The sequence below is a fragment of the Squalius cephalus genome (genome assembly GCF_949319135.1).
Source record: "Squalius cephalus genome assembly, chromosome: 6".
Lineage (NCBI taxonomy): Eukaryota > Metazoa > Chordata > Actinopteri > Cypriniformes > Leuciscidae > Squalius > Squalius cephalus.
The window spans coordinates 1092540-1119066 of record NC_137127.1 but is presented as its reverse complement, the minus strand read 5'-3'; the positions used below and the strand labels follow the sequence as shown (position 1 = coordinate 1119066).

Below are 26527 nucleotides of genomic sequence, written 5' to 3'. Positions count from 1 at the left end.
CTTCAGCCAGGCATTCATATAATACTTTTAATCTTACAGTTAAATCCGGTCTCTAGTTCATAAACGCCAGAGGAGAACTGGCCCCCGACTGAGCCTGGGTTCTCCCAAGGTTTTTTTTTTTCTCCATTAGGTCACCTGATGGAGTTTTTCGGTTCCTTGCCACTGTTGCCTTTGGCTTGCTCAGTTGGGGATATTTGGATATTTAATTTAACTAATCAATCAACTATACTATTGATCAGCATTACCAAACATGGACGTTCCATTAGAAACAAACATTGATGTATTGTTTTAATTTATTACTGTGAAGCTGCTTTGATACAACCTATGTTGAGAAAAGCGCTATATAAATAAACTTGACTTGACTTGACTTGACTTGACTAAAGCTCTTGCCTGAAATATTCCTCTAAGAATACTCCTCGTTGTAATGTCTCTCAGCCATCTCTCTTTCTACAGTCTTTCTTTAAATCTCTCTCACTCACTCTCCTCCCCCTTCATGATGACACACCCCCTGCTTCTTATTGGCTCACTCTCTCTCCTCCCCCTTTCATGAGTGGACACGCCCCCTACTGCTGATTGGCTCACTCTCTCTCCTCCCCCATCATGAGTGGACACGCCCCCTACTGCTGATTGGCTCACTCTCTCTCTCCTCCCCCTTCATGAGTGGACACGCCCCCTGTTGCTGATTGGCTCACTCTCTCCTCCCCCATCATGATGACACTCCAAAAGGCGTCATACGATTCACACCAAACTTATTATAGATACTAAATTGCGAACAAGTATTAAATATCTTGAACGGTGTTGCCATGATGAGGGATTAAAGTAATGACAAAATATGGAAACTGGAAGAGTGTCATATCTTGTAAATAATAAATTATACACCATTTCTATATAAAATAATACAAATTAAAAAAAACACGTTTTATTATTTTAATATATAATTAATGCATTATGTGCAAGTTAAAAATAGACAGATTTTGTGCTGGTTGAAAGAAAGAAAGAAAATCAAATGTAGTACTATGCCTATTTTTAAATAGAGAAAACATGGAAAAATACTTCTGGAACCAGCGCCATGAATTTACAAGGTAAATAAAGTGAATTTTTAATTTCATGTTTTAGGAAATAAACTGACAGCAAAAGGAAGGTCCATAATTGTTTTATTCCAGCAGATGAATAAACACAGACCATCTTCAGCATCAGAGAAACACAGTGGTCTTCATCTTCGTCATCCTCACACACACACACACAGATGATTCCATGAGATATATGCTACCGTCGCTAAATGAAGGCACAGAATCCAGTCCGAGTAACAGTAAGGCAGATTCACAGCACTAGAACATGAGATGAGCTACGCTTTCATCGGTGCATCACTCGGATCCGGCTCGCTTTCTCTGCTGTTGTCATGGTGACACACCCTTCTGTCACTCAAACAAACAAACACACACAGAGGTGTCACGATTTCAGACATTACATTCAAGAATTTTCCCTCTCAAAGTCTCTGCGGTTTAGTTTCTGTGTGCAGATGTTTTTATAGGCAGTACGTGAAGAGAGTGATTGCAAATATGTGCTAGAAACACAAAAGTCGAGACGATGTTTTCAATGCTTTAAGGTTTCACAGCTTCTCAGAAACAGCAGGTTATTTGAGTCCGGTCGGCCTCAGAGATGCAGATCACAGTAAACAGGAGAGCTAGGCCAGAAACGTTCTCTACGCAAACGTACTTCAGTACTAAACGGACGGACAGCATGAATGAACGGGCGAAATTACCCCGTTTACATCCTCACACGTGTGCCATCTTGTTTTCTTTTTAGTTCAAGTCTTTTCTCCTCTTCCCTGAGATGCCCAGTGGCTAGATGACGTGACATCATACTCCAAATTCACTGTAAAAAAATGATATCCTTCCTCAGTTTTTTTGTCTTGTTTTCCAAATTTCTAAACATTCTTAAATCTTAAATGACTGAAGATATTAACACCAATGGTACTAGTGTATGGAGTAGAAACTTCCCGCTTAGGTCTCTCCAGCGACGGAAAGCTTTTCAAATATTCTATAACCGCGTGTCCTAAAGCTCTTGCCTGAAATATTCCTCTAAGAATACTCCTCGTTGTAATGTCTCTCAGCCATCTCTCTTTCTACAGTCTTTAAATCTCCTTCTTACTCACTTTCTCTCCTCCCCCTCCTCATGAGTGGGCACGCCCCTACTGGTGATTGGCTCAGTCTCTCTCCTCCCCCTTCATGAGTGGACACACCCCCTACTGCTGATTGGCTCACTCTCCTCCCCCTTCATGAGTGGACACGCCCCCTACTGCTGATTGGCTCACTCTCTCCTCCCCCTTCATGAGTGGACACGCCCCCTACTGCTGATTGCTTCACTCTTTCCTCCCCCTTCATGAGTGGACATGCCCCCCCTACTGCTGTTTGGCTCACTCTGTCTCCTCCCCCATCATGAGTAGACACACCCCCTACTGCTGATTGGCTACAAGTGTGTTGTGCTGCTCAGTCCTATAAAATTTAGCAGCATTTCTCAGAAATCTCTTACTGCACCTTTGATTTTGAGCAATTTTTCAGAAAACAATACTTAATATCTTAAGTCAGCTTAAGTCTCAAATAAATGCATCTTGATTTAAGAATGTTTAGATACAGTATTTGTACTGGAAAACAAGACAAAAACACTTTATGCGTGTGATGTAGGAGATCTCGATGAATTCTCACACTGCTTAAGGACGTTCATGCAGGAAGCGTTCTTGTGGTCCATCGCAGCATCAAGCTGACGTCTTTGGCCATTGCATTTGCATCACTGAACATTATGCTTTCTTTTAGGGGATGGTGTGTTTACGGCCCCTTATGATGCGAAGGCTTTATGATTTATGGCGAAGGCTTTGTGCTTTCCTGTAGCTCAAACAGTAGAGCATTGGCGCTTGCAACGCCAAGATCATGGGTTCGATCCCCAGGGAAAGCAAGAACTGATAAGTATGTAAATGTGAGCCTTGAAATGCAATGTAAGTCACTTTGGATAAAGGCGTCTGCCAAATGCATAAATGTAAATGTATGGGGCTCTAGCTTTGGGAAGGTGTTCTCAGGTGAGAGCGTATTCAAACGTGCCCTTCTCCAGCCCCTCGAGCCCGTCGCCCCAGCTCGAGGACGGCATGCTACTGTAGGGGTCCAACAGGATCCGGAAACACCTGACGATCAACAAGCCCAGAAACACCAGCAACATCCCCACAAACGCGAAGGCCGTCTTCTGCTCCAGGCTCAGGGAATAGGCCATGATGTCTCCGCTGCTCATGGCCGCCAGACTGTGGTTGTAATGAACGCTACACATGTTCCCGGACGAGCCCCTTCATCCTCACGCGTCGATATTGGGGATCAACGAGGATGGATGGACGCCTGTGAAGGTAAGGGATATTTTAAGGAATCAATCAGACACTGGCTCATTTCAAAGCAGCACATCATAACTGTTTTGCTTATTTCCATGTTTAAGTTTCATTAGTGTGTAATGTTGTTGTATGAGCTTGAAAAACATCTGCAAAGCACAAAGTCCCTGCAAATGGAGTTACTGATAAGAATGTAAATGTGTACCTTGAAATGCAATGTTAGTCGCTTTGGATAAAGACGTCTGCCAGATGCAAATTTAAATTTATGGGGTTCTAGCTTTGGGAAAGTGTTCTCAGGCACTAAAAACGCCTGCCCAGTAGGTGGCGATGTCACTTTGTAAAGAAACTTTGCGCCTTTAGACTGAACACGTAATATGCATGTGCATGACGTCACTGTTTTCACAAATTCGTGTTTTTGTAGTTTAAACAGAGATAATAATGGTATCGTTTTCAAAGCGATGTGTGTGTGTGTGTGTGAGTGAGTAAGTGTGTGAGAGTGTGATAGGTGGGGGATCAACAAGGATGGATGGACGCTTGTGAAGGTAAGGGCCCTATTTTAAGGTTCTAAGCACATAGTCTAAAGTACAGGTGCACTTAGGTCGTGTCCGAATCCACTTTTTCTAGTTTAATGACGGGAAAAAAGGTCGGTGCTCCCGGTGCATGATCTAAAAGGGTCGTCCCTATTCTCTTAATGAGTAACGGGTGTGTTTTGGGCATAACGTGCAATAAACCAGAGTTTCATCTCCCATTCCCTTAAAAAGCCAGTTGTGCTCGTGCCATGGCGGATTCACTATTCACAAATATTTTTCTAAATGTTAATCATTTGTTAACAAACAAGTATTCATTACTTCAATTAGCTCATTATTTCTGCATTAAATTATTACATTGTTTAAATTTATACATTTTTAGCTAACTGTGATTTGTATATGTACATTTCTGAAATACCTAACTTAGACAGTTTCCTCTGATAACAGATCACTCTTTTGTGGACCTGCCTATAGGCTCATATTACTAACACGCTCTTTAAATAACAAAAAAATACTGCGCCATTGACTTTAGACCAGGTTCCAGTTGGTCAACGGCTCAGTCTATTTCTGTTCCTCAAAATAACAATGCTCCAACAATGCGCCTGAACACACACTCGTTCTCAGACCAGCAGCCAATGAGCGAACAAATTGGTAAAAATGCATTTGCTATTTAAACAACGTGGCGCAGGACATAAAAATGAAAACTGCGTCGGGCTGAAACTAGCAAAACACACTTGCGTCGCGCCTGCCGCTGCACTGCACCGGGTGTATGATAAGGGCCTATTTTCTATTTTGCTTATTTCCATGTTCACCTGTCTTTTGTTTGTAATGTTGCTGTTTGAGCATGAAAAACATCTGCAAAGTCCCTCTAAAGGGAGTTATTCGGTATACGTTTACACAACAACACTAATAAAAACGGAAAGGTTTTTCCTTTGCATTGTTCATGTACAAGTTCTCGAAACGATCCCTGTTCACCAGAATCCACGAAAACGACTAAAAACACTGTATTCTGCTGCCTGGCCAGTAGGTGGCGATGTCACTTTGTAAAGAAACAATGCGCCTTTAGACTGAACACGTAATATGCATGTGCATGACTTCACTGTTTTCACAAATGCACGTTTTTGTAGTTTACACTGAGACAATAATGTTATCGTTTTCAAAAACTTGCACTTTAAAAACTTGGTTTGCGTCTTCAAGCCACCAAATCGAACAGCCAAAACGCATAACGTTTTATGTTTTAAGTTGAAAACGGTGTCGTGTAAACAGCCCCTATATCAGTGTCAGTGTTTCTGACCTCCTGAAACGCCTCCATTGTAGTCTTGAGTTTCTTCCGGGAATGAAAACATCACAATATTCCTCATTTAAATAATTAATGCACAGAATAAAGGGGCGGGGCCTGGTTGCGTTAGTTAGTAGTGTTAAACTGGCGGTTATGCTAAGGGGCGGGACATTTCCCAAACACACTCGAAGTGCTCGACCAATCACAACACACTGCTCCAGCCGACCAATCAGAGCACAGTGTGCTTTTCAGAAGGAGGGGCTTCATAGAGACAGGAAGTAAACAGAGCGTTACTGACAGACTGGGAAGAGAGGAGCCGCAACAATGGAGAATATGAGGAGAATAATCAACATTCAAGCAGGAAAACCTGTTCTAGTAGAGCCTGAAACAACATCAAGACTTTGTGTAATAATAATAATGAGACTTCATAGATTTACATAGGCCTATTTATTGTTTACACCTTGTACACATTATGCCAAAACATATTTTTGGAAACAGCCTTCCATAAACAACATGACATTAACAAATAACAGACACATCAACATTTACTCATTTATGTCACTAGTGGCCAACGAATGGAATCTCATAGTGGAGCATTGCATAAAATAATAGTGTGGACAATACAGGATACAGGAATATTTTGACTAGATGTACATGCAAACTTCCTTCAAGTCTTTAATAATCGCTGAAGTGCATGTAAATATGGCCAGTGTGGCACAACAGAAAGACTGAAAGAATGAATGCAGGCGTAATGAATCATGGAGAAAGTCGTCTTACCGGCTGAGGAATTAAGTGAATTCTTCTGATGTTATATTCGTATTTCTAAGAGCAAAATTATCAGTAGTGTTCGAGTGAACTATCACTGAAAAGTTCTAGCAATAGACAGTGTTCACTGGTGCATCATGACGAATCATTAATGCAAAATTATATCTTCAGTAAACCGGTGGGATGAAAGTGTGTGAGTGAGAGAGAGTGTGTGCAAGATTGTGTAAGTGTGTGTGCATGAGTATGTTGTGTGTGTGTGTGTGTGTGTGTGTGTGTGTGTGTGTGTGAGAGACTCCCTTGCTCTATTAGTAACCAGCATAAGTCTCATCACAGGTGATATGAACCGTCTCTCAGAACTGCAGCAGAACTGGAGCCGAATGCAGCAAAACACACACTTGAGGAGCCAGAGCTGGCCGCGTTTGCAGAGTCAGACACTCGGACGACATGTTTAATCTGAGCATGCAGGAGGACGACCTGTTGCGTTCAGTGGCTCGACCGAGAACCGCATGTCATCATCATGCAGAGGGAAACAGTTTCAGAGAGAGACGAGGAGGAGGAGGATGAAGAAATCAATCAATCTCACCTTCATTTCGGCCTCATTCTGTCAGTGTGTGTCGGTGGTTCCCCTCATCATCCCTGCAGAGAAGTGTGTGTAAGCTCCTCCGGCTCGAGAGAGAGACTCAGTCCTCCTGCCTGCGCTTCCCGAGCTCTCTCACACACACACACACACACACACACACACACTCTCAGATCAGAAACCACTTGTTAGTCTCAGCTGCTGATGCTCCTGTTCCTGGTTATTTGGTTTGCTCTGTGAATTCCCAGAAGGCTGTTCTTCTCGAGATGAGAGCTGGCTCTTTCTGAGTGCCAACTCAATTAGACCTTGTTCTTAAAGCATCGTTAGATGAACTGATGCGGCTCAGCCTGCTTTTAAAGGCACAGTGACGCCCTTTAACCCAATTCAATACCGCAATACAAGATTTTTCAGATCTGAAGAAAATGTGAGAGATTCGGGTGTGTTGTGGGTGGTTACCAAGGTGTTGCTAGGGTGTTGTGCGTAGTCATTCGAGAGTTTGAAGGTGTTTGCTATGGGGCAGGAGTTTTCAAACTGTGGTGAACTAGAGAAAAACTAATGTAAAAAATCTAGAAATAATTAAACAATGCATTTTTAAAAAGGATTAAAATCAAACATTTGATTAAATTTTTTTATAATTAATACAATTTGATTTAAATAAATAAATATAAAATTACAATAAATAAAACATTTGATTAATAGGATAAATAAATAAGACAAAATGATACAAATAAATAATAAAACAAGATTAAACTATAAAAAATATTTTATTAAAAATGAGCTAATAGTAAAAATGTATTTGTATAAATAAATATAAACTGATGAAACTAAATAACAAATAATTAAAAAGGCAAACTGATCTCAATAATCAAAAAACCAAAATAAGATTAAACTAACTAACTAAAAATGATTAAAATAAAACATTTGATTAAAATATATGAATGTATTAATAATAAACTTTAATATATATATATATATAATAAGATTAAACTAACTAAATAAAAATTATTCAAATAAATAAAACATTTGATTAAAGGAAAATTGATCTTAATAATATAATATTAATTAAATAAAACAAAACATGTTTTAAAAAAAAATACACATTTAAAAATATAAAATATGATTAAACTATCTAAATAAAACATTAAAATTTATTAAAAAATAAATAAGACAAATTGATCTTAATAATAATATATATATATATATATAGGCTATTAAAATAAATACAACACTAAATTAAAATGACAAATAAATAAATAAAAAACACATGTACAGAACAGTACTACAATTAGTAGAAAACAGTAATAATGTAATTTAATATAAACTAAATGTTTTCCAAATAATATTTTACACATTTATATCAATTGGGTTTTTAAACATGAAAAAGTCTTATGATTGGGTCATACGAGTGAGGATAACCTGTGGGATTTTTCCATCCGTTTTTTATGTGATACGCTCTACTGGCATTATAAAACTAGTTTATTGCACAGTATATCATGACTCTCACTCCTTTTACATTTATTTGACGCTTTTATATGAAGCGAATTCGAGGAATACAACAAGTCATTCATCTTCAAGAGGCAATAAACACGAGAAGTGCTAGAAAGTTTCAGACGGCGTTCAGATACAGTACTTTTTTATTTCTTTTTTTTATTATATCATAACAAAAGTAACACAGATTGACAATAATATATTACATGCCAGGGAGCAGGACAATAATATACCTTTTTAAAAGATTATCAGACTTTACAGCTTTCTTTACTGGAAGAGTCAGAAATCAAATACATATATTGTTTTGACTCTTCCAGAAAAAGGTTAAAGAAAGGCTTACACTTACAATATTTACACTTGTGTACAAAATACCTGGCGAGAAACCAAATGAGATTGAGTAAATAAAAAACATCTGACTGTCCTCTTTCACAATGTAAATAGGCTAACCCAGATTAACATATTCATATTTCAATGAGATTTCAGGATAAAAAAAACTTAAAATGTTCTAAATTCTTAGTATACTCACTATACCAAAATAATGAGATTCATCTTCAGTTTGGAGACCACAGAAGAAGCAATTTACATCAAAGTCGTCAGAAATAAACCTTTGTAAAAAACATTTTGTGGGACAGCAATGATGTATAAGACACTTCTTTGATCTTATCATACAAAAATATATTTTGCCCACACTCTTAATTTCACCCAATCTGTTTCAACAAAAGATGGCAATAGGACAAGAGACATATTTCTGGAACAGAGCATGAATACTCCTGTTTACTCCTGATTTGGTGGTTCAGATACAGTACTGAAAGGATTATTATTTTCAGGATAATAGTTATAACTGTGAATCGTATTTGATACTGTGTTGTATAAAGCGCTATAGACATAACAGTGACTTGACTTTGAAAGCTATGAGGAACACAAATGCATTTATCCCAGCTAGGGGCCTTCACAGATTTTAGCGGGAAAAAACATTTCAGCCTCCAGCAATATCTCAAACGCCATTTTCCTCTCGCGTCTTCTCGCGATAACTGAGCGCGGACGCGCGCTTGAGAGAGATTAGCAGTGATGGCGGACGCGGAGCAGGCGCTCGATCTCACTGACAACAAGCAAGAAGAATCAGGCGATTCTCCGACTGACGAAGGAGAGCCAGAGCCCCAGCAGACACAGGAGAACACAAATGGCGTTAAAACGTAATTTGGATCTTTTTAAATCACAAATACTGCATGTGTTGCGTCTATTACGTGCGTGTTGTTTGCGCGGCCTGCGCGCGTTCACATAGAAAAAACGAATTGCGTTTGTTTCTATCTAAAGTTCAGTCGCGGTTCGTCACGAGTGTATCTTTAGATAGTTTCTCCAATTTTCTGTTCCTCTCAGCGCGTATTTTTCTGTCATCGGTTTGTTTTGTGGCGCTGCTTTCATTAGCGGCGCGCGCCAATCAGAGCGGTAACCCATGGCAACCGCCCCATCGTTAGCGATTGTTCGTTGTTAAAGTCACCATGAAATCAAAATGGACAATTCTTGGGGTTTTTATGGAATATTGCAGCAAATCACAACCATCCAATCAATTCCTCGCTGTCAAAATCAAGCCACGCCCACATTGTTCTTTTATTTTATTCATTGCGTAAAAGAACAATAACAATATACAAGTATAGAGTATCACAATGTATGCAACTGTTATCTATTACTTTCATAATAGCATCAAAGGAAACAACAGAAAGAAAAATAAATAGAAATAATAATAAAAAAAAAAAAATATATATATATAGGATGTCTTATAAAAAATGAAAAAAGAAAAGGATTCAGAAATTCTATACATCTGTTTTACTTTTTTATTTCTTGCATCTTTTAGGGCCTCAATATAATGCTGAAGTTCAATTTTAAGTAATATGATGCTAGGTTTATTATGGAAAGAGAGGACGAGCGTCTAAATGTGTCTAAAAATGTTTTTGTTTGTAGTGATTTTTTTTTTTTTTTTTTTTTTAAGTGAAAATTAATTTACATAATGGTTTTTTTTTCAGGGGTTTTATCACTAAATGTTGACAGAACCATTGGTGGAAATTAAAACAAAAATGTATTTTTCCATGATATACAAACAATATATATATATAATATATATATAAAAAATTTTTTTTTTTTTTTTTTTGTAAATAGGCCTTTAGCCTGTGTAGCTGAACTGTTTTGTACTATCTGATGTGTGTTGAAGTGTCATCTTCTCTCTGTGTGTTTGCAGCGATGCCGAGGAGAAGCCGGAGCCCAAAGAGAAAAGCTCCGGGGGCCGGAAGTCTCACCGCTACCATCCGTATAAAGAGCGTCACGCTGGCGGAGACAAGAAGGCCTCGCTCAGGAACCGGGTGTTCATTAGCAATATCCCTTATGATATGAAGTGGCAGGCTATTAAAGATCTAATGCGCGAGAAAGGTAACGCACACAGACAGCGCAGCGTCCCCGTCCCGTCCTCTCCCTCTCTCGTATCTGTCATGTAGAACGAGCGTGTTTTCTTCGTCTCCGGACGCTGTTCTGGCCGGTGTGAACATGTTTTTGACTCTAGGCTATTCTGGTATCTGCTGTAGTCTCTCACTAGCTTGATCTCACTGATATTTTGAAGGATTTGTACAGGTGGGTGGTCAAACCTGTGATTTTTCTACATCTTTGCACTAGAGCTGCACGATTAATCGCAATGAAACCGCACGCGATTTGGCAAAGGCTGCGATTGTTTTATGCGCAGTTTGTCAGTGATCGGTAGTAAATACTCCTCCATCTGAACACCAGCAACACACACACACCAAATATACCTCTGAACACCAGAGGGCGTCACACACACACACACACCACATATCTCTCTGAACACCTGAGGGTGTTACACACACACACACACCACATATCTCTCTGAACACCTGAGGGTGTTACACACACACACACACCACATATCTCTCTGAACACCTGAGGGCGTCACACACACACACCACATATCTCTCTGAACACCTGAGGGCGTCACACACACACACACCACATATCCCTCTGAACACCTGAGGGCGTCACACACACACACACCACATATCCCTCTGAACACCTGAGGGCGTCACACACACACACACCACATATCTCTCTGAACACCTAAAGGCGTCACACACACACACACACCACATATCCCTCTGAACACCTGAGGGCGTCACACACACACACACCACATATCCCTCTGAACACCTGAGGGCGTCACACACACACACACCACATATCTCTCTGAACACCTAAAGGCGTCACACACACACACACACCACATATCTCTCTGAACACCTGAGGGCGTCACACACACACCACACACACACACACCACATATCTCTCTGAACACCTGAGGGCGTCACACACACCACATATCTCTCTGAACACCTGAGGGCGTCACACACACACCACATATCTCTCTGAACACCTGAGGGCGTCACACACGCACCACATATCTCTCTGAACACCTGAGGGCGTCACACACACACCACATATCTCTCTGAACACCTGAGGGTGTTACACACACACACACACACACACACACACACACACCACATATCTCTCTGAACACCTGAGGGCGTCACACACACACCACATATCTCTCTGAACACCTGAGGGTGTTACACACACACACACACACACACACACACACCACATATCTCTCTGAACACCTGAGGGCGTCACACACACACCACATATCTCTCTGAACACCTGAGGGCGTCACACACACACCACATATCTCTCTGAACACCTGAGGGCGTCACACACACACCACATATCTCTCTGAACACCTGAGGGTGTTACACACACAAACACACACACACCACATATCTCTCTGAACACCTGAGGGCGTCACACACACACCACATATCTCTCTGAACACCTGAGGGTGTTACACACACACACACACACTCTCTCTGAACACCTGAGGGTGTTACACACACACACACCACATATCTCTCTGAACACCTGAGGGCGTCACACACACACCACATATCTCTCTGAACACCTGAGGGTGTTACACACACACACACACACTCTCTCTGAACACCTGAGGGCGTCAAACACACACACACCACATATCTCTCTGAACACCTGAGGGCGTCACACACACACACACACACACACACACACACACACACACACACACCACATATCTCTCTGAACACCTGAGGGCGTCACACACACACACACACACCACATGAGTAAATACAATGAGTAAACAAACAAAAGACATGTAGAAAAAACAGTGACAAACTTAAAAGTTAAACAAAAATGTGAAAATGTTTATAGATTGAAACACACTTTGCCGTTTCTTATCTTTTAAACCCAATATTGTGTTTAGGTGTTGTTGAATTTCTGATCTTAAAATTAAAAACAAAGGCTGTTTTCCTCCAAATTTACATTTATGAATACTAAATTTAGCTAACAGAAGAAGCAGATTAATGTTCCTTATGATAAGATTTGTCATAAGAGAAATAAACAACACATTTTTAAAGCAGAGTCACTCCAGGAAAGCCCTATGAGCTTCACACTCTCTGTCTCTGAATAACCAGAAGACTGAGACGCTTTGATTAAACATGAGTAATAAACACACGACTGCCTTATTCTGTGTCAGAAGCTCATCATCTCACAGAAGGAGGAGCTCAGCTGTCCTTATGAAGTGAGTTTGGAGGAAAAGCGTGTTATTAATGTTGTCTTTTGTTGGACAAGAGGTTCATAAATGCGTCTCATGTCTGGAAAGATGTTTGACGCGTGTTGCTTTTTCAAATGCACGTTATAAGCGACTCGAACTCAGTGCTTTCAGAGTGAGCAGCGTTTACTGAGCCGTACGTCTCTGACAAGCTGCGCATTACAAATGATCTCAGCCTTGGCCATTTCAAAATCGAGATAAGCCAAATCGGTTTAAAGGAGTAGTTCACTTTAAAATGGAAGTTAGCCCATGATTTACTCACCCTGAAGTCATCCTAGGTGTATATGACTTTCTTCTTTCAGACGAACACAATCTGAGTTATATTAAAAAATGTCCTGGCTTTTCCGAGCTTTATAATGGCAGTGGATCGCAACCAACAGATTGAAGCTCATAAAAGTGCATCTATCCATCATAAACAAACTCCAAACGGGTCCGAGGGGTTAATAAAGGCCTTCTGAAGCAAAACGATGAGTTTGTGTAGGAAAAACACTCATATTTAAAACTTTATAAAGTAAAATAAAATTGGTCGTTTGGCTGGAAGCTAGAATTTTATTTTCATGTTAAATGTGAATATTTTTCTTCCACAAACTCATGGCTTCGCTTTAGAAGGCCTTTATTAACCCGACAGAGCAGTGTGGAGCACTTTATGATGGACAGATGCACTTTTTATAATGTTAAATTTAAATGAATGTTATTTTATCATTTTTTATCATTATATTTTTATTTATATTTTAATTTTAAAAAGAGGATAACTCGGTGTAGGCAACACCGATTTCTGTCGTTGTTCTCTGTATTGACAGCACTCCAAATGTACAAAAAAATGAGCTCAATGTTAAAATTGACCGGAGTTCTCCTTTAAGTCATCTGCTTTAAACATTACAATCCTCATGATAACTTTCGTTAACTTTACATGAAGTAAATCCACTTCAAAAGCTAATTACTCCTGGACAGCAGTGCCATAGAGATATACAGAGCGACCGCAAAAACGGAAGTTAAAAGACAATATTGTAAAGATGGCGGCGCCCTCGTTTCTCTGGCGCATAAGGGCTATAAAGCTTGAAAGAGCCATGACATATTTTTGTATACGAACTCTGGTTGTATTCGCCTGAAAGAAGAATGTCATATACACTAGGATGGGTTCAGGGCGAGTAAATCATGGGCTAACTCTCATTTTGAAGTGACGTACTCCTCTAAGTGCGATTGAGTTGCGGTTGCTCGCGCTGCTCTACTTTGCACCTGTATATAGTGGAATAAATGCATCGGTTTGAGGCGGCGCTCGTGGAGCGGGCCGCAGGGTTCAGGTGTATGTGTTAGCGTTGCACTCGGGGCGATCCACTGGTGATTTAAATGCCTTGTTCTCTGTGGTATTTTCCCTTTGTATGTCTCATGTAGTTGGTGAGGTTACATACGTGGAACTCTTTAAGGATGGAGAAGGAAAGTCAAGGGTAAGTGTTGGTGAATCTGCGAGGTTAAAATCGCATTCCGGTAGAGCCGATTACACTGTTGTTCCTTTGACCTTTGGGATGGATGGTGTGTTGATGTTACAGTAAAGACTATTATGATGATTATTTTGGAGGTGCTGACCCGTTTGGCTGGGGTCCATCTGTCTCACATCTGATGATTGCTTAGGTGTTTTTTGATTTGGATTTAAGATCATGCCAACTGACCTACGAGAGTCATCTATCTGTCAGGTGTCTTTCCTTAAACCCCTTCATCCATCTGTCCGTTTGATCCGTTCTCTCTCTCTCTCTCTCCCGTAACAACAAGATCCAGTTTCATTTGCCCCTTTCTGAGTTTATTTGCTTTCATTTGTCCATCTCACTGTAGCCACGTCCCAATGAAATGTAAACGAGCTGATTAAAACGCTCCCGTACTTCATGAGCATGTTGTAATTGATCTTTCTGAAGCACTAATGATAAATGAGTTGAAGTTGTTTGAGTTGACGTGATTCTGATGATGTTCTTTCTCCTCCTCCTCCTCCTCCTCCTCCTCTTCTTCTTGGGACGTGCGTCTGCAGGGCTGTGGGTAAGAACCGCCTCACAACATATGAATTCATTCAGCAAAAACTAAACACAGGGTTCGTACAAGCTGCTTAAGTAAAAGTTGACATTTTTAAAATGTAAGTCCTGGAAAACCCTTGAAAAAAGACACATTCATGAAGAGGTACTTAAAAAAGTGCTTGAATTATTGAAAATTATTATGAAACAATAATTTCTTTCAAAATTAATGTTGCAGCCTGTCTGATAAAGATATAAAGACATTTCGCATGATTGTGAGTGTGATATTGCTCATATAAATATCCAGGTATATGAAACGGCTTTCATTCTTCAGCTCAATCAGAAAAAAATTAATTTGAGTAAGGAAAGCGATATCTTTGTCATAGTATCCTCTCAATGCTTAATGTTGCCACAATCTTTGCATACTTTGCATGTGCTGCACTTTATTTGTAGTATATTAGTATATTTTTATTTATCGGGTTACCTTTTTTAGAATTTGAAAGATAATAAAGATATTATTTTAAATTAGCGAGATCTCTGATTATAATGCTTAAAGTCCTTAAGTCCTGGAATTTAATTTTACAGTGTCTGTACGAACCCTGTAAGCATTTTCATTTATACAGATGTTTTATCTGAAGCGACTTGCATTTCATTGCAATTATGCGTCTTTTTTTAATGCATTCCCTTGGAATCGAACCCATAACCTTGGCGTTCATCTACTGTTTGCACTACAGTACTTTATTTAAAGTCCCCCTGTGGTGAAAATCCAGCTTTTAATGTAGTTTATGTGTCTATGTGGTGTTTTTAATCTGCTTTAAGACAAATCATGTGTAAATTCATAAGTCGACAGCATTGCTGAGTATTTCCTCCTTAAAACTGCAGTGAACCAAAGACAGTCTCAAAAACACACTTTGAAATCGCTGGTGTTTCTGACGTCACAAACTACCTTGTAACCAATCAGATCAACGTGTGATCGTCAACCAGTGGATCTCTGAGCTGAGGGAGTGAGTGGAGGCGGGGCTCATTTGCATATTCATAGACCGTGCATACTAAATGAGGCGAGGGTGTCGAGTTACATTCAAGATGTTTTAAGGAAGAAAAAAATCATTTTGGTGTTCAGATGAGTTTTAAAGGGGTGATGAACTGAGAAATCAAAGTTTCCTTGAGCTTTTGACATATAAGAGATCATCATACTATAATAATATCCTGTAAGTTTCAGAACTGAAAACTACCTTGTTAGTCCAATAAAAGCTTTTATAGACATCAGGCTCAGCAAACGACTCGTTTTTCAAAGTGGGGAACTATGACGTCAAAGAGGATAAAACACCGCCTCCACAAAAGAAGATCAACGCCTACTTCAACACGGCCTGTTTAGCCCCGCCCACCGATTCGCCCAAACATGCTAAATAACATAGGACGACATGATGATTGCTACCGGATCGAGCTACTTACAAGCAATAAACATGCGGTTTACTAAATATTGTGCGTGCCTGTTTGTGGAAGAAGACAGTCTGCATAAGCTTCCTTCGGATTCCAGCATGGTTAAACTTTATTAAATCAGTCAATCACAATTTCCCGACACGGATCTGCCAGCAACATGTAAGTAACCATGTGTATTCTAATGCCTGATCTGCGATCAGTGATTTCGGTGTAATTATTCAAGTTCAGATATTTCTCTTAAAATCGTTCAATACTGTTTATGCATCAGTGACTAAACGATCCACTTCACATAATTTCTCGTAGTATTATGAAAATAATATTTTTTTAAACTGTTATTAAATTATATAGCCTACAGAAAGCGATCAAAGAACGATCCCTTTCCATTCGCCCAAGCTGTCAATCAAACAGCACAGCGCGAGCCGCGAGAGCTTATCTGGACACTTGCCAAACTCGTGATGAAATAATGAGAGTGTTACACTACACAACGAAGCTCTTACTGTGTACTCACATCGTGTTTGCATTGTGATTTGGTGTAAGCATTTGTGAGAGTGCAAAAAATGCGTTGCAATGATAAGATCTTTATTCACGCGATCAACAGACTGTCTGTCATCTGCTCAGTCAGTGCTCATCATGCTGCAACCTTTCATGTGATGGAATAGATTTAAATATAATGCTTTAAACGATACTTTTCACGATTTGTTAATCTCGATAGCTGTAATAGTAAAAACGTAGTAAAAGTTTTCGAGAGAGTTCATGTAATACTAGCTATTTCATATGCAAGCATGTCAGCCAATCACAGCAGTGGGCGTTTACACTGCAGTCTCACAGCAGACACGCCCCTTAAAACGGAGCGTTCAAATCTGAGGCAGAAATCAGGCTTGGAAAAATGGCTTTTATTTATAAATTATGACAATTTTTTATGTAAAAATCATACTAACATTATAAGGGCACCCCAGGGAACATTATAAAATAATAAAACAATCCAGTTCATGACCCCTTTAAGGGATGCAATTATTAACTACAGGGGGACTTTAACTAAAGTGAATACTTAAATATTTAGATTATACTTAAATTAAGTAATATTTCAATGAATTAAATATGCAATGGAATGTTGCCTTTCTTCAGGTATCTGAGAGCAGCATCAAGTAGGAATTATTATTATTTTAATTTGTTTTCCCAAACATTTATAAAAACTAATCAACTGTGAAATAAAGGTACTTCAATTGTTATTATAATATATATTTTTCACTTACATTGTTCTATAACATAATTAGTACAGATTTAATGTCAGCAGATTTGGCATCACTAGTTCACACAGACACACACACACACACTCTCTCTCTCTTTCACGCACACACACACTAACACGCACTCACTCTCTCTCTCTCACACACACACACACACACACACCTGTCCTTACCGCTGCTCGTCTCTTTCAGTGTGGTTGAGTTCAAAGATGAAGAGTTTGTGAAGAAAGCCATTGAAGTCATGAGCAAACACGATCTGAACGGACGGCCGCTGAACATTAAGGAGGTAAATGATCAGATTCCTTCAACCCGCGTGTGTGTGTGTGCAGATAGTGTGTGACGTGTGTGTGGGTCTGTTTCAGGACCCTGACGGGGATCATGCGCGGCGTGTTCTGCAAAGATCGGGCCGGATGTTCGGAGCGGGTCGAGGACAGGACGGTCCCGTCGGGATTAACGTTCCTCCTTCCATCGCCAACAACCCCAACATCCCTCCTGACATCATCAGCGCGCTGCAGGCCGGGCGCCTGGGGAACACCGTGTTTGTGGCCAACGTGAGTCCGTCACTGCGGTTCGAGTATAGAGGGTTTGCACTGACGTCACTTTATTAGCAGCGTAACAGTGGGAATATAACCCATAGCATCTGTGGTGACGTGTAGACAGTGAAGAGAAGCGGGCCCAGGACTGAGCCTTGAGGCACACCGCAGGAGCTTCTGCAGCACAACACATGTTTGAGACTCCTTGTGCATGCACAAATCTCACTGGTTTATTACAATTAAGTGCAAAATGATTGTTTGGGAATGTAAACTGGTATAGAGAGTATGCACTGACGCCACTTTCCCGCGGGAACACACTCCCTCAGCCGGACGGAGTGGCAGAAGAGCTGCGGTGTGACTGCATTTAATAGGAGAAACTGTGAAGAAACGAGTAAAACTAACGATTATAAAGCTTGGACTCCATATAGTGTTCCTTACAACTAACCAGAGATCCAGTGATCATGGGTATTGACCAGGAATCGTGTTTCCTCACATTTATATGAGCCTGATTTCCACGCCGGGGAAATACATAAAGCAAATTTGCCCGTGAACGCTTCATATAAATACTAATACATTTGCTTCTCTGTTCTGTAGCTTTCGGCAGTCTGTAAAAATATACCTCAGATTTCTTGGCAAATCTAATTGTACAGTCAATCTCAAAGCTCTTTACCGTTTTAGATGTGTTTTGTGTGTTTTTCGTGGCATTAATGCTGAAAACAAATGCAGTGTTTCTGCCACTCAGTGTTTCTGCCACTCAGTCACTCCGGCCAACGGTGACGTCACACGCATATCCTCTATAAATTAGTATTTTTAACGTTTGTTAGTATTTAACTGTGAAATAAAGATACTTAAGCAGTAGGAAATATTTTTATTAGCTGCGGTTATTTGACTGATTCATAGTCTGTGTGTAATCTTAAGCGCACGCTCCGCTTTAACTCCTGACTCTCACACGTTTGCGTGTGTGTGTGTGTGTTCTCCACAGCTGGACTTTAAGGTGGGCTGGAAGAAGCTGAAGGAGGTGTTCGGCATGGCCGGGACGGTGAGGAGGGCAGACGTGAAAGAAGATAAAGACGGGAAGAGCCGAGGGATGGGGACGGTGTCCTTCGAGCAGCCGCTGGAGGCCGTTCAAGCCATCTGTATCCTCACCAACACCTGATTCATTACTCTTTGTTTAGGGATGTGCAATATCTGTATCGGCTGATATACACTGCCGTTCAAAAGTTTGGGGTCAGTGAGATTTAATAACAGTAAGAAAGAAAATTTGGATGTATTACTGAATCATACATGTATAACTACAGACTAAATCACGTTTTGAAAGTAATTTGACGCTTCAAATAATGATTGTATCAATTACATCCAGTAGGTGGCGACAAGCGACTGTTAAAAAATGTCATTTGTTCAAGAGTTTTGTTCAAAAACGCTGATTCATCCAGTAATGAAACAAATTAAGTCTTCAGGAGGGAGTCAAACCCATTCACTCACACATAAAAAAATAAAAATAAATAAATATATATATATAGTATATTAATACTAATTAATTTAAATTAATTAGGCTAAAAATTTTTAGTTGTGTGTCTTCCTTCACTCCCACTCACAGCCATGTTCAACGGGCAGATGCTGTTTGACCGACAGATGCATGTGAAAATGGTGAGACATTGTGTTTGTTCTTGTACAGCTTATGTTTATGAAGCGTAGTAGCACTTCAGCATCCATTCATGTGTTTGTTTTACTGTAGGATGATAAATCCCTTCCTCCAGATGACTTCCGGCCAGCGGAGAAAGCGCCACAGTTACCCAGTAAGAGCTTTCTGTGCTTGTTTGAGATCAGGCTGTGTTTTACCTGTGTGTGAATATGTATATATGTAAGTGTATGATTATATATGTTCATGCGCGTGTGTGTGTGATGTGTGTTGCAGGAGGTCTGGGCGGCATCGGTATGGGTTTGGGTCCCGGCGGGCAGCCAATAAATGCCAACCGTCTCAGTGGAGGGGGCGTGGCCTCCATGGGACCTGGAGGTTTGTGGTCATGTTTTCTTAAATATTTGTGCAGATATTATACAGCATGCTTAATTTGATTTATTTTAACATGTTGGAGGGTTTGCAAACATTTATTTGCAAATGAATCATTTAATTAATTGGTTTATATTAGTGCAGGGCAATGATTAATCGAATCCAAAATGAAAGTTTGTGTTTACATAATATATGTCTGTATAATTTTGTATATATAAATACACACACGCGCATGCATGTATTTAAGAAAAATGTGTTAATGTATAAAAATATGTATATATAATATAAATTATGTATAAATGTATATACATGCAAATATTTCTTAAATATATACATGCATGTGTGTGTATTTATATATACAAAAGAATTATACACAGCACACACACATATGTTATGTAAACACAAACGTTATGGTTTATTGTTGCCCAGCACTAGTGTCTATAAATGGACTGATTTATTAAATGTTCAGTTCATTCACTGAAATGAATGGGACGAAGACCATGAAATGTGATGTTCATTGGTCACCAGTAAGAATATTTCATGTATCAGCTGCATTATCCAGCGGATGATGGGATTATGGGTAATGAAGGACTGATTGATCCCGCAGGAATGGACGGGCCGGGATGCAGCAGCATGAACCGCATGAGTGGTGAGAGAGACGTCACGTTTATCTGAAGCAGATCGCCTCAGGGATCAGCTGTGAGGGCGCTCACGTGTGTGTGTGTGTGTGTGTGTGTGTGTGTGTGTGTGTGTGTGTGTGTGTGTGTGTGCGCAGGGATGAGCGGGGGGTTTTCCGGCATGGACTGCATGGGAGGATTCGGTGCCAGAGACATGGGATCCATGGGCCGAATGGGAGGTAAAACATCAACCCATCTGTCTTTCTGTTAGAGCTTCACGATATTGGGAAAAATTGACATTGATACTTTAATATATATATTGTGATTTTTAGAAATACAAGAATGTTCAGCTTAGTCGGTATAGGGGTCTCACACAGAACAAGAAGTTCATAAAGTCATTACTGCTGTGCTGCTTGGAAACGTCTGGGGTTGAAGCTTTATTTCTCGTTCATTTATTCACTGTTTCAAATAAATACCTTGGGTTTAGTTTGTTTTCTTCTGAGATGAACAATACGCAGATCTAGCAGTTCAAGGCCTCTCTGTATGCAGTGACGCTCTCTCTCCACGAAATGCGACATACCTCTAGTTTTGTTGTCTTCCAGTTTCGCTCCGTTTTTCTGCTCTTTTTTTCTTTAAGTTTTTATTGTAGACGGATACAATTCACATCTGTGTTCACATTTGTCACTTTTACAGCTTTACAAAAATATTTGTTAAACAGGAATAGCAGAACTCTCCAGTAATAAAGTTCTTCATTATACAAAACACTTAAATGTATCTCTTTAAGTTATCCTCGTTTCAACACAGAAACTATTTACAGAAGAAGGGCGAGGTAGTCGCATCACTCATAATTTAAAAAAGAAAAAACATTGAATCTGTATCAGAAGGTGTTGGTCTGCTCTCTCGAGGGCCGAGTGTGCTCGTCGGCGCTGGACTATTCTCCTCTCTCTCTCTTTCCCAGCTCAAGAGACACAGCTGCTCCTCTGCACTTTAAGATAGTCAATAGTTTCTGTCGCAATATCGAGTTCTTCTAAGCTATCTGGGACGCTGAGATGATGAAACTGATCAGGAAGTTTATTAAGGCGAGACACGGCAGGCAAAAACATCTTTTTTTTTTTTTTACTGGTCAAGATTTTTGGATATTTGTCTTCAATAACATGTCTTCTTTCAGACTTGTGGTGAAAAAAAGTCCGAAATACACATTTAGGTCTTTATTTCCCTACATTGTGTCTGTTTGCGTCTGTAGATTTCTCATAAACTCAACAAAAGTTGTCGTTGTAAATCCTCGCTCTGCGATCACTGTCTGCTCCCTGTCATCACACACACCGCTGGAAAGCTCTCGCTCCTGTACAATGCTGTCGGATCCAAATATGGTCATTTCCTTTTTATCAGCAACCAATCGTGAAAGTAAAAAGGATGAATGCGCAATCTCATTGGCTGATATAAATCTTTAAAGCCCGTTTTCTCAAAATGGCTTTTCTCTCATTCTCCAAGTCCGAAATCTCCACTTCAGTCGCACCGATATACACCAAACTCTCCAGTCTTGTACCTAGTTATATTATGAAGACATTTACAGAGGGATTCGTAAATATATTATTCCTAGCCTGATTTATATAACATTTTATTCCAAAAATCATGGCGAAAATCGTTTTTTTAAGGCTATTGACAGAATATTCTGATTTACAGGATAACAAAAGTAGATATCCATAAATCCCTCTGTCATTTTTTCCCATCTAATATGTGAACACAATGAAAAAAATTTTTTTTTAACCTGGCTTTATCCAATACTCAGATTTTGTTTTTTAAAATATATGCAAATTAGTGCATATTTAATTAGATATTGCCTAATTTGCATATTTAAACATTAAATTACAGAAAACTTGTAATAAATTTTTTTCTCATCTTAATGTAGGTAATCAACTGGGAAGTTTCATGGTGATATCTGCTAGTTACAAATTTTACCCTATTCACCTGTAGTGTCTCGCCTTAATAAAGCAATCTTTAGTGGCAGAAGTGATCGGTCTCACATATTTGAAACACAGTCGGCTTTGCAGCCTTGGCTAAATGAAGTTTACACGAGACTAGATAATGATCTGAGATGTCATCGCTCTAATGCTGAATTTCAACGGCATCAACATTTATTCCGTGTGATAATATTAGATCTAGAGTATGATTACGACAGTGAGCGGGTCCTGACACGTGTTGTCTAACTCCAGTAGAGTTCACAATGTCTTTAAATGCCCAATACGTCTTTTTCATTATCAACATAGATATTAAAATCACCAACAATCATGACTTTATCTGCAGCCAGTACTAACTCTGATAGAAAGTCAGCAAATTCTTCGATAAAGGGAATTATCACTTACGCTACACGTTACGTAAAGCACTAACACTTCAGAAGGATTATGGTAGATGCAATTAATTCGTGATTAATCGATTTGACAGCATATATATATATACAAAAAATCTAGTTTCTGATACCAGTTCAAATGTTAGACCATCAAGCTTCAGAGTGAATTCGGCTCCTTGTATGCGAGCAGCTCGTGGTCCGGTGAAGCACTGCATCATGGGAAATGGGATGCACGCGTGTGGATTGTCTATATTTGCTGTCGGTCTCATGCTTGAGTTTGTGTGCAGAAATGTACCGTTCTGGAATGTCGGGGATGGACAGAGACTTCGGCAGAAGTGACCTGGGAATGAGCGTCCAGTTCGGAGACTCGTTTGGAGGTGTGTGTGCGCGTGTGCGTGTGTGTGTGTGTGTGTGTGCGTGTGTGTGTTCACACTTGAGCTGATGGTGACTGACGTCTGTTCTCTTCCCCATCAGCTGGAGGATATGCAGGAATGGGGAATTCTGGGATTGGACCCATTGGCTCTGGATTAGGTCACTCATCTCACACACATTGAAATGATATTCATATAGTAATAGTTGATCGTGATTGACACAAACCAAATTTCTGCCATAAAAGTTTTCCATACGACTCGTCTGAGAAACAGGACAGTCATTATTCACTGGACAATCGTTAGTGATGTCGGTGACATTTTACAGGAAGGTTTCATTTGAAGTTAATTGCATAAGTCAACATTTACAATGAAAAACACTTCTACAGCATTTAGTTATTAATTATTAAAATCTAATATTATTTAATGGACCTGAGCTGAGATGCAACAGTGAATAGTTGTATTTTTGATCTAATATCTATCATTAACACTCATTCATAAATACTGTAACAAATGTGTTATCAAGTAATATTAATGCGTTGACCTTACTGTAAAGTGTTACCATGACAACTGATCTAATACAGTGTCTTCTGTCACACTCGTGTACGATTATTAGTTGCGTTTTATTACTTGCTCTTTAACCAATACTGTGTGTGTTTCAGGTGGAGGAGGAGGAATGCTTAATATGGGAATGGACCGCATGAATTCTGGCTTTGACCGAATGGCGGGAAACATGGATATGGGGCGTGGCTTCGGCCAGTACGGTGGTCACATGGGTGGAATGAGTGACAGGGGGGCGGGGTCTAAGGCCGGATGCCAGATCTTTGTGAGAAACGTACGTATGAAGATGACTGTGTGTGTGTGTGTGTGTGTCACTGACGTGTGTTTGATGGGTATCGTGTGTGTCACTGACGTGTGTTTGATGGGTATCGTGTGTGTGTGTCACTGACGTGTGTTTGATGGGTATCGTGTGTGTGTGTCACTGACGTGTGTTTGATGGGTATCGTGTGTGTGTGTGTGTGTCACTGACGTGTGTTTGATGGGTATCGTGTGTGTCACTGACGTGTGTTTGATGGGTATCGTGTGTGTCACTGACGTGTGTTTGATGGGTATCGTGTGTGTGTGTCACTGACGTGTGTTTGATGGGTATCGTGTGTGTGTGTGTGTGTGTGTCACTGACGTGTGTTTGATGGGTATCGTGTGTGTGTGTCACTGACGTGTGTTTGATGGGTATCGTGTGTGTCACTGACGTGTGTTTGATGGGTATCGTGTGTGTGTGTCACTGACGTGTGTTTGATGGGTATCGTGTGTGTGTGTCACTGACGTGTGTTTGATGGGTATCGTGTGTGTGTGTGTGTGTGTGTCACTGACGTGTGTTTGATGGGTATCGTGTGTGTGTGTCACTGACGTGTGTTTGATGGGTATCGTGTGTGTGTGTGTGTCACTGACGTGTGTTTGATGGGTATCGTGTGTGTCACTGACGTGTGTTTGATGGGTATCGTGTGTGTCACTGACGTGTGTTTGATGGGTATCGTGTTTCTGTGTGTGTGTGTGTCACTGACGTGTGTTTGATGGGTATCGTGTGTGTGTGTGTGTGTGTCACTGACGTGTGTTTGATGGGTATCGTGTTTCTGTCTGTGTGTGTGTGTGTGTGTCACTGACGTGTGTTTGATGGGTATCGTGTGTTTGATGGGTATCGTGTGTGTGTGTGTGTGTGTCACTGACGTGTGTTTGATGGGTATCGTGTTTCTGTCTGTGTGTGTGTGTGTGTGTCACTGACGTGTGTTTGATGGGTATCGTGTTTCTGTGTGTGTGTGTGTGTGTGTGTCACTGACGTGTGTTTGATGGGTATCGTGTGTGTGTCATTGACGTGTGTTTGATGGGTATCGTGTGTGTGTGTCACTGACGTGTGTTTGATGGGTATCGTGTGTGTGTGTGTCACTGACGTGTGTTTGATGTGAATCGTGTGTGTCCGCAGCTCTCGTATGATCTGTCCTGGCAGAAGCTCAAGGAGAAGTTCAGTCACTGCGGTACGTGATGCAAATCTCCTCTCTCTTTCTGGTTTTAAATTGAATGTTAATTAGGTTTAAGAGAAAATAACACTTTAAATATTTACACACACATGCATAACACGTGTTTAACTAAACTTATTAGGGGGTAAAAGCAGAAATGTTACAAAGTGATGTTAAACAGCCGCTCACACAGGAGAGAGCTTGAGAACAACACATACTAAAATCAGAATGATGATCAGAATAACTAATAGATAAATAAAAAATATACACACGTAGTATTTTCATTATTTTTTTTATTTTTTTTTAAATTGTATGTGCTTTCATATAATAAAAATGTAAATAAAGTAATAATTCCCATAAATATATAATTTATTAAACTTATTATAATTGTATATAATTTATTTATTTGTATCATTATATATATAATTTACATTAATTTTACACAATTTTTGTATGCGCTTTCATATAATAAAATGTAAATAAATAACTCTCATAAATATATAATAAAATTAGAATAAATCAATGTAATAAATTGATTATTTGTATCATTATTTTTTGTGTGTATATAAATGTCATTTCTGATCCAGCATTTAGTTTACGTTCCTCCAAACCCCTGTAACGGGCGCTGTGGTCTCCTTCAGGTCAGGTGATGTACGCTGAGATAAAGATGGAGAACGGTAAATCTAAAGGCTGTGGGACGGTGCGCTTCGACTGTCCCGAGAGCGCGGAGAAAGCCTGTCGAGTGATGAACGGGACCAAGATCAACGGGCGAGAGGTGGATGTCCGCCTGGACCGGAACGCTTGAGCCGCTCGCCGCCGCCGCCTCTGTTTTGTTTTAAAAACATCACGTCATATCTGAACAATCTCGCCAGCCGCGCACCCTTTTACTGTGCAGTGACCGCCTCCTCATTTCTATTTCTTTTTATTTTGTAAACATTTGTAAGGCGTTTGTCTCTAAATTTTAAAAAAATAAAAAGCCGGCTGTTGTAAGTTGTGTCTGGCTGTGAGTTTGTGAAGAACACGTCCAGAATCCACAACACATTCCTAACTTTTAAATCCTCTGTATTCCTTAAAGCACTTTTTTAGGAATGTTCTTAAGAATTCACATTTTTGAGAAAAAAATATTTGCAACAATTTAATGTTAGACTGTCTTTCAGGTCTTGAAATGAAGAATTTTTTTAATTTTCATGAAAATCTTTCATGTTGTTTCTAACTGTAACCTGTTGAAGATCCATCAGTCAAACTCACGCGAACAAGAA

General features: G+C 39.9%; 2 protein-coding genes and 1 long non-coding RNA gene across 4 annotated transcripts; 2 read left to right on the top strand and 1 right to left on the bottom strand.

Annotated features, from left to right (window-relative positions):
• Positions 1-2916: 2916 nt before the first annotated feature.
• ctxn2 (cortexin 2) lies at positions 2917-6661 on the bottom strand. Its single transcript, XM_079873850.1, has 2 exons — positions 6522-6661; positions 2917-3380 (listed from the first exon to the last, which is right to left on the bottom strand). Exon 2 carries the CDS (start codon positions 3313-3315, stop codon positions 3070-3072), a length of 246 nt encoding a protein of 81 aa, XP_079729976.1. The 5' UTR covers positions 3316-3380; positions 6522-6661; the 3' UTR covers positions 2917-3069.
• Positions 3321-6525, top strand: LOC307160045. Its single transcript, XR_013821491.1, has 3 exons — positions 3321-3382; positions 3851-3909; positions 6272-6525. It is a non-coding gene; the product is annotated as an uncharacterized lncRNA (long non-coding RNA).
• A 2297-nt stretch (positions 6662-8958) lies between the features above and the next one.
• On the top strand, positions 8959-26305 carry myef2 (myelin expression factor 2). 2 transcript variants are annotated; one of them, XM_079873842.1, is made up of 17 exons: positions 8959-9196; positions 10237-10424; positions 14092-14144; positions 14717-14724; positions 17576-17669; positions 17746-17934; positions 18899-19052; positions 19514-19563; positions 19652-19712; positions 19832-19930; positions 20532-20573; positions 20700-20780; positions 23176-23265; positions 23363-23419; positions 23919-24091; positions 25235-25286; positions 25910-26305. In XM_079873842.1, the coding sequence occupies exons 1-17, from the start codon at positions 9072-9074 to the stop codon at positions 26071-26073; spliced, it is 1680 nt and encodes a 559-aa protein (XP_079729968.1). In that variant the 5' UTR covers positions 8959-9071; the 3' UTR covers positions 26074-26305. The 2 variants fall into 2 exon arrangements, with proteins under 2 accessions (XP_079729968.1, XP_079729967.1); XM_079873841.1 differs by lacking the exons at positions 8959-9196; positions 10237-10424; positions 14092-14144; positions 14717-14724 and adding an exon at positions 17220-17281.
• The last annotated feature ends 222 nt before the right edge of the window (positions 26306-26527 follow it).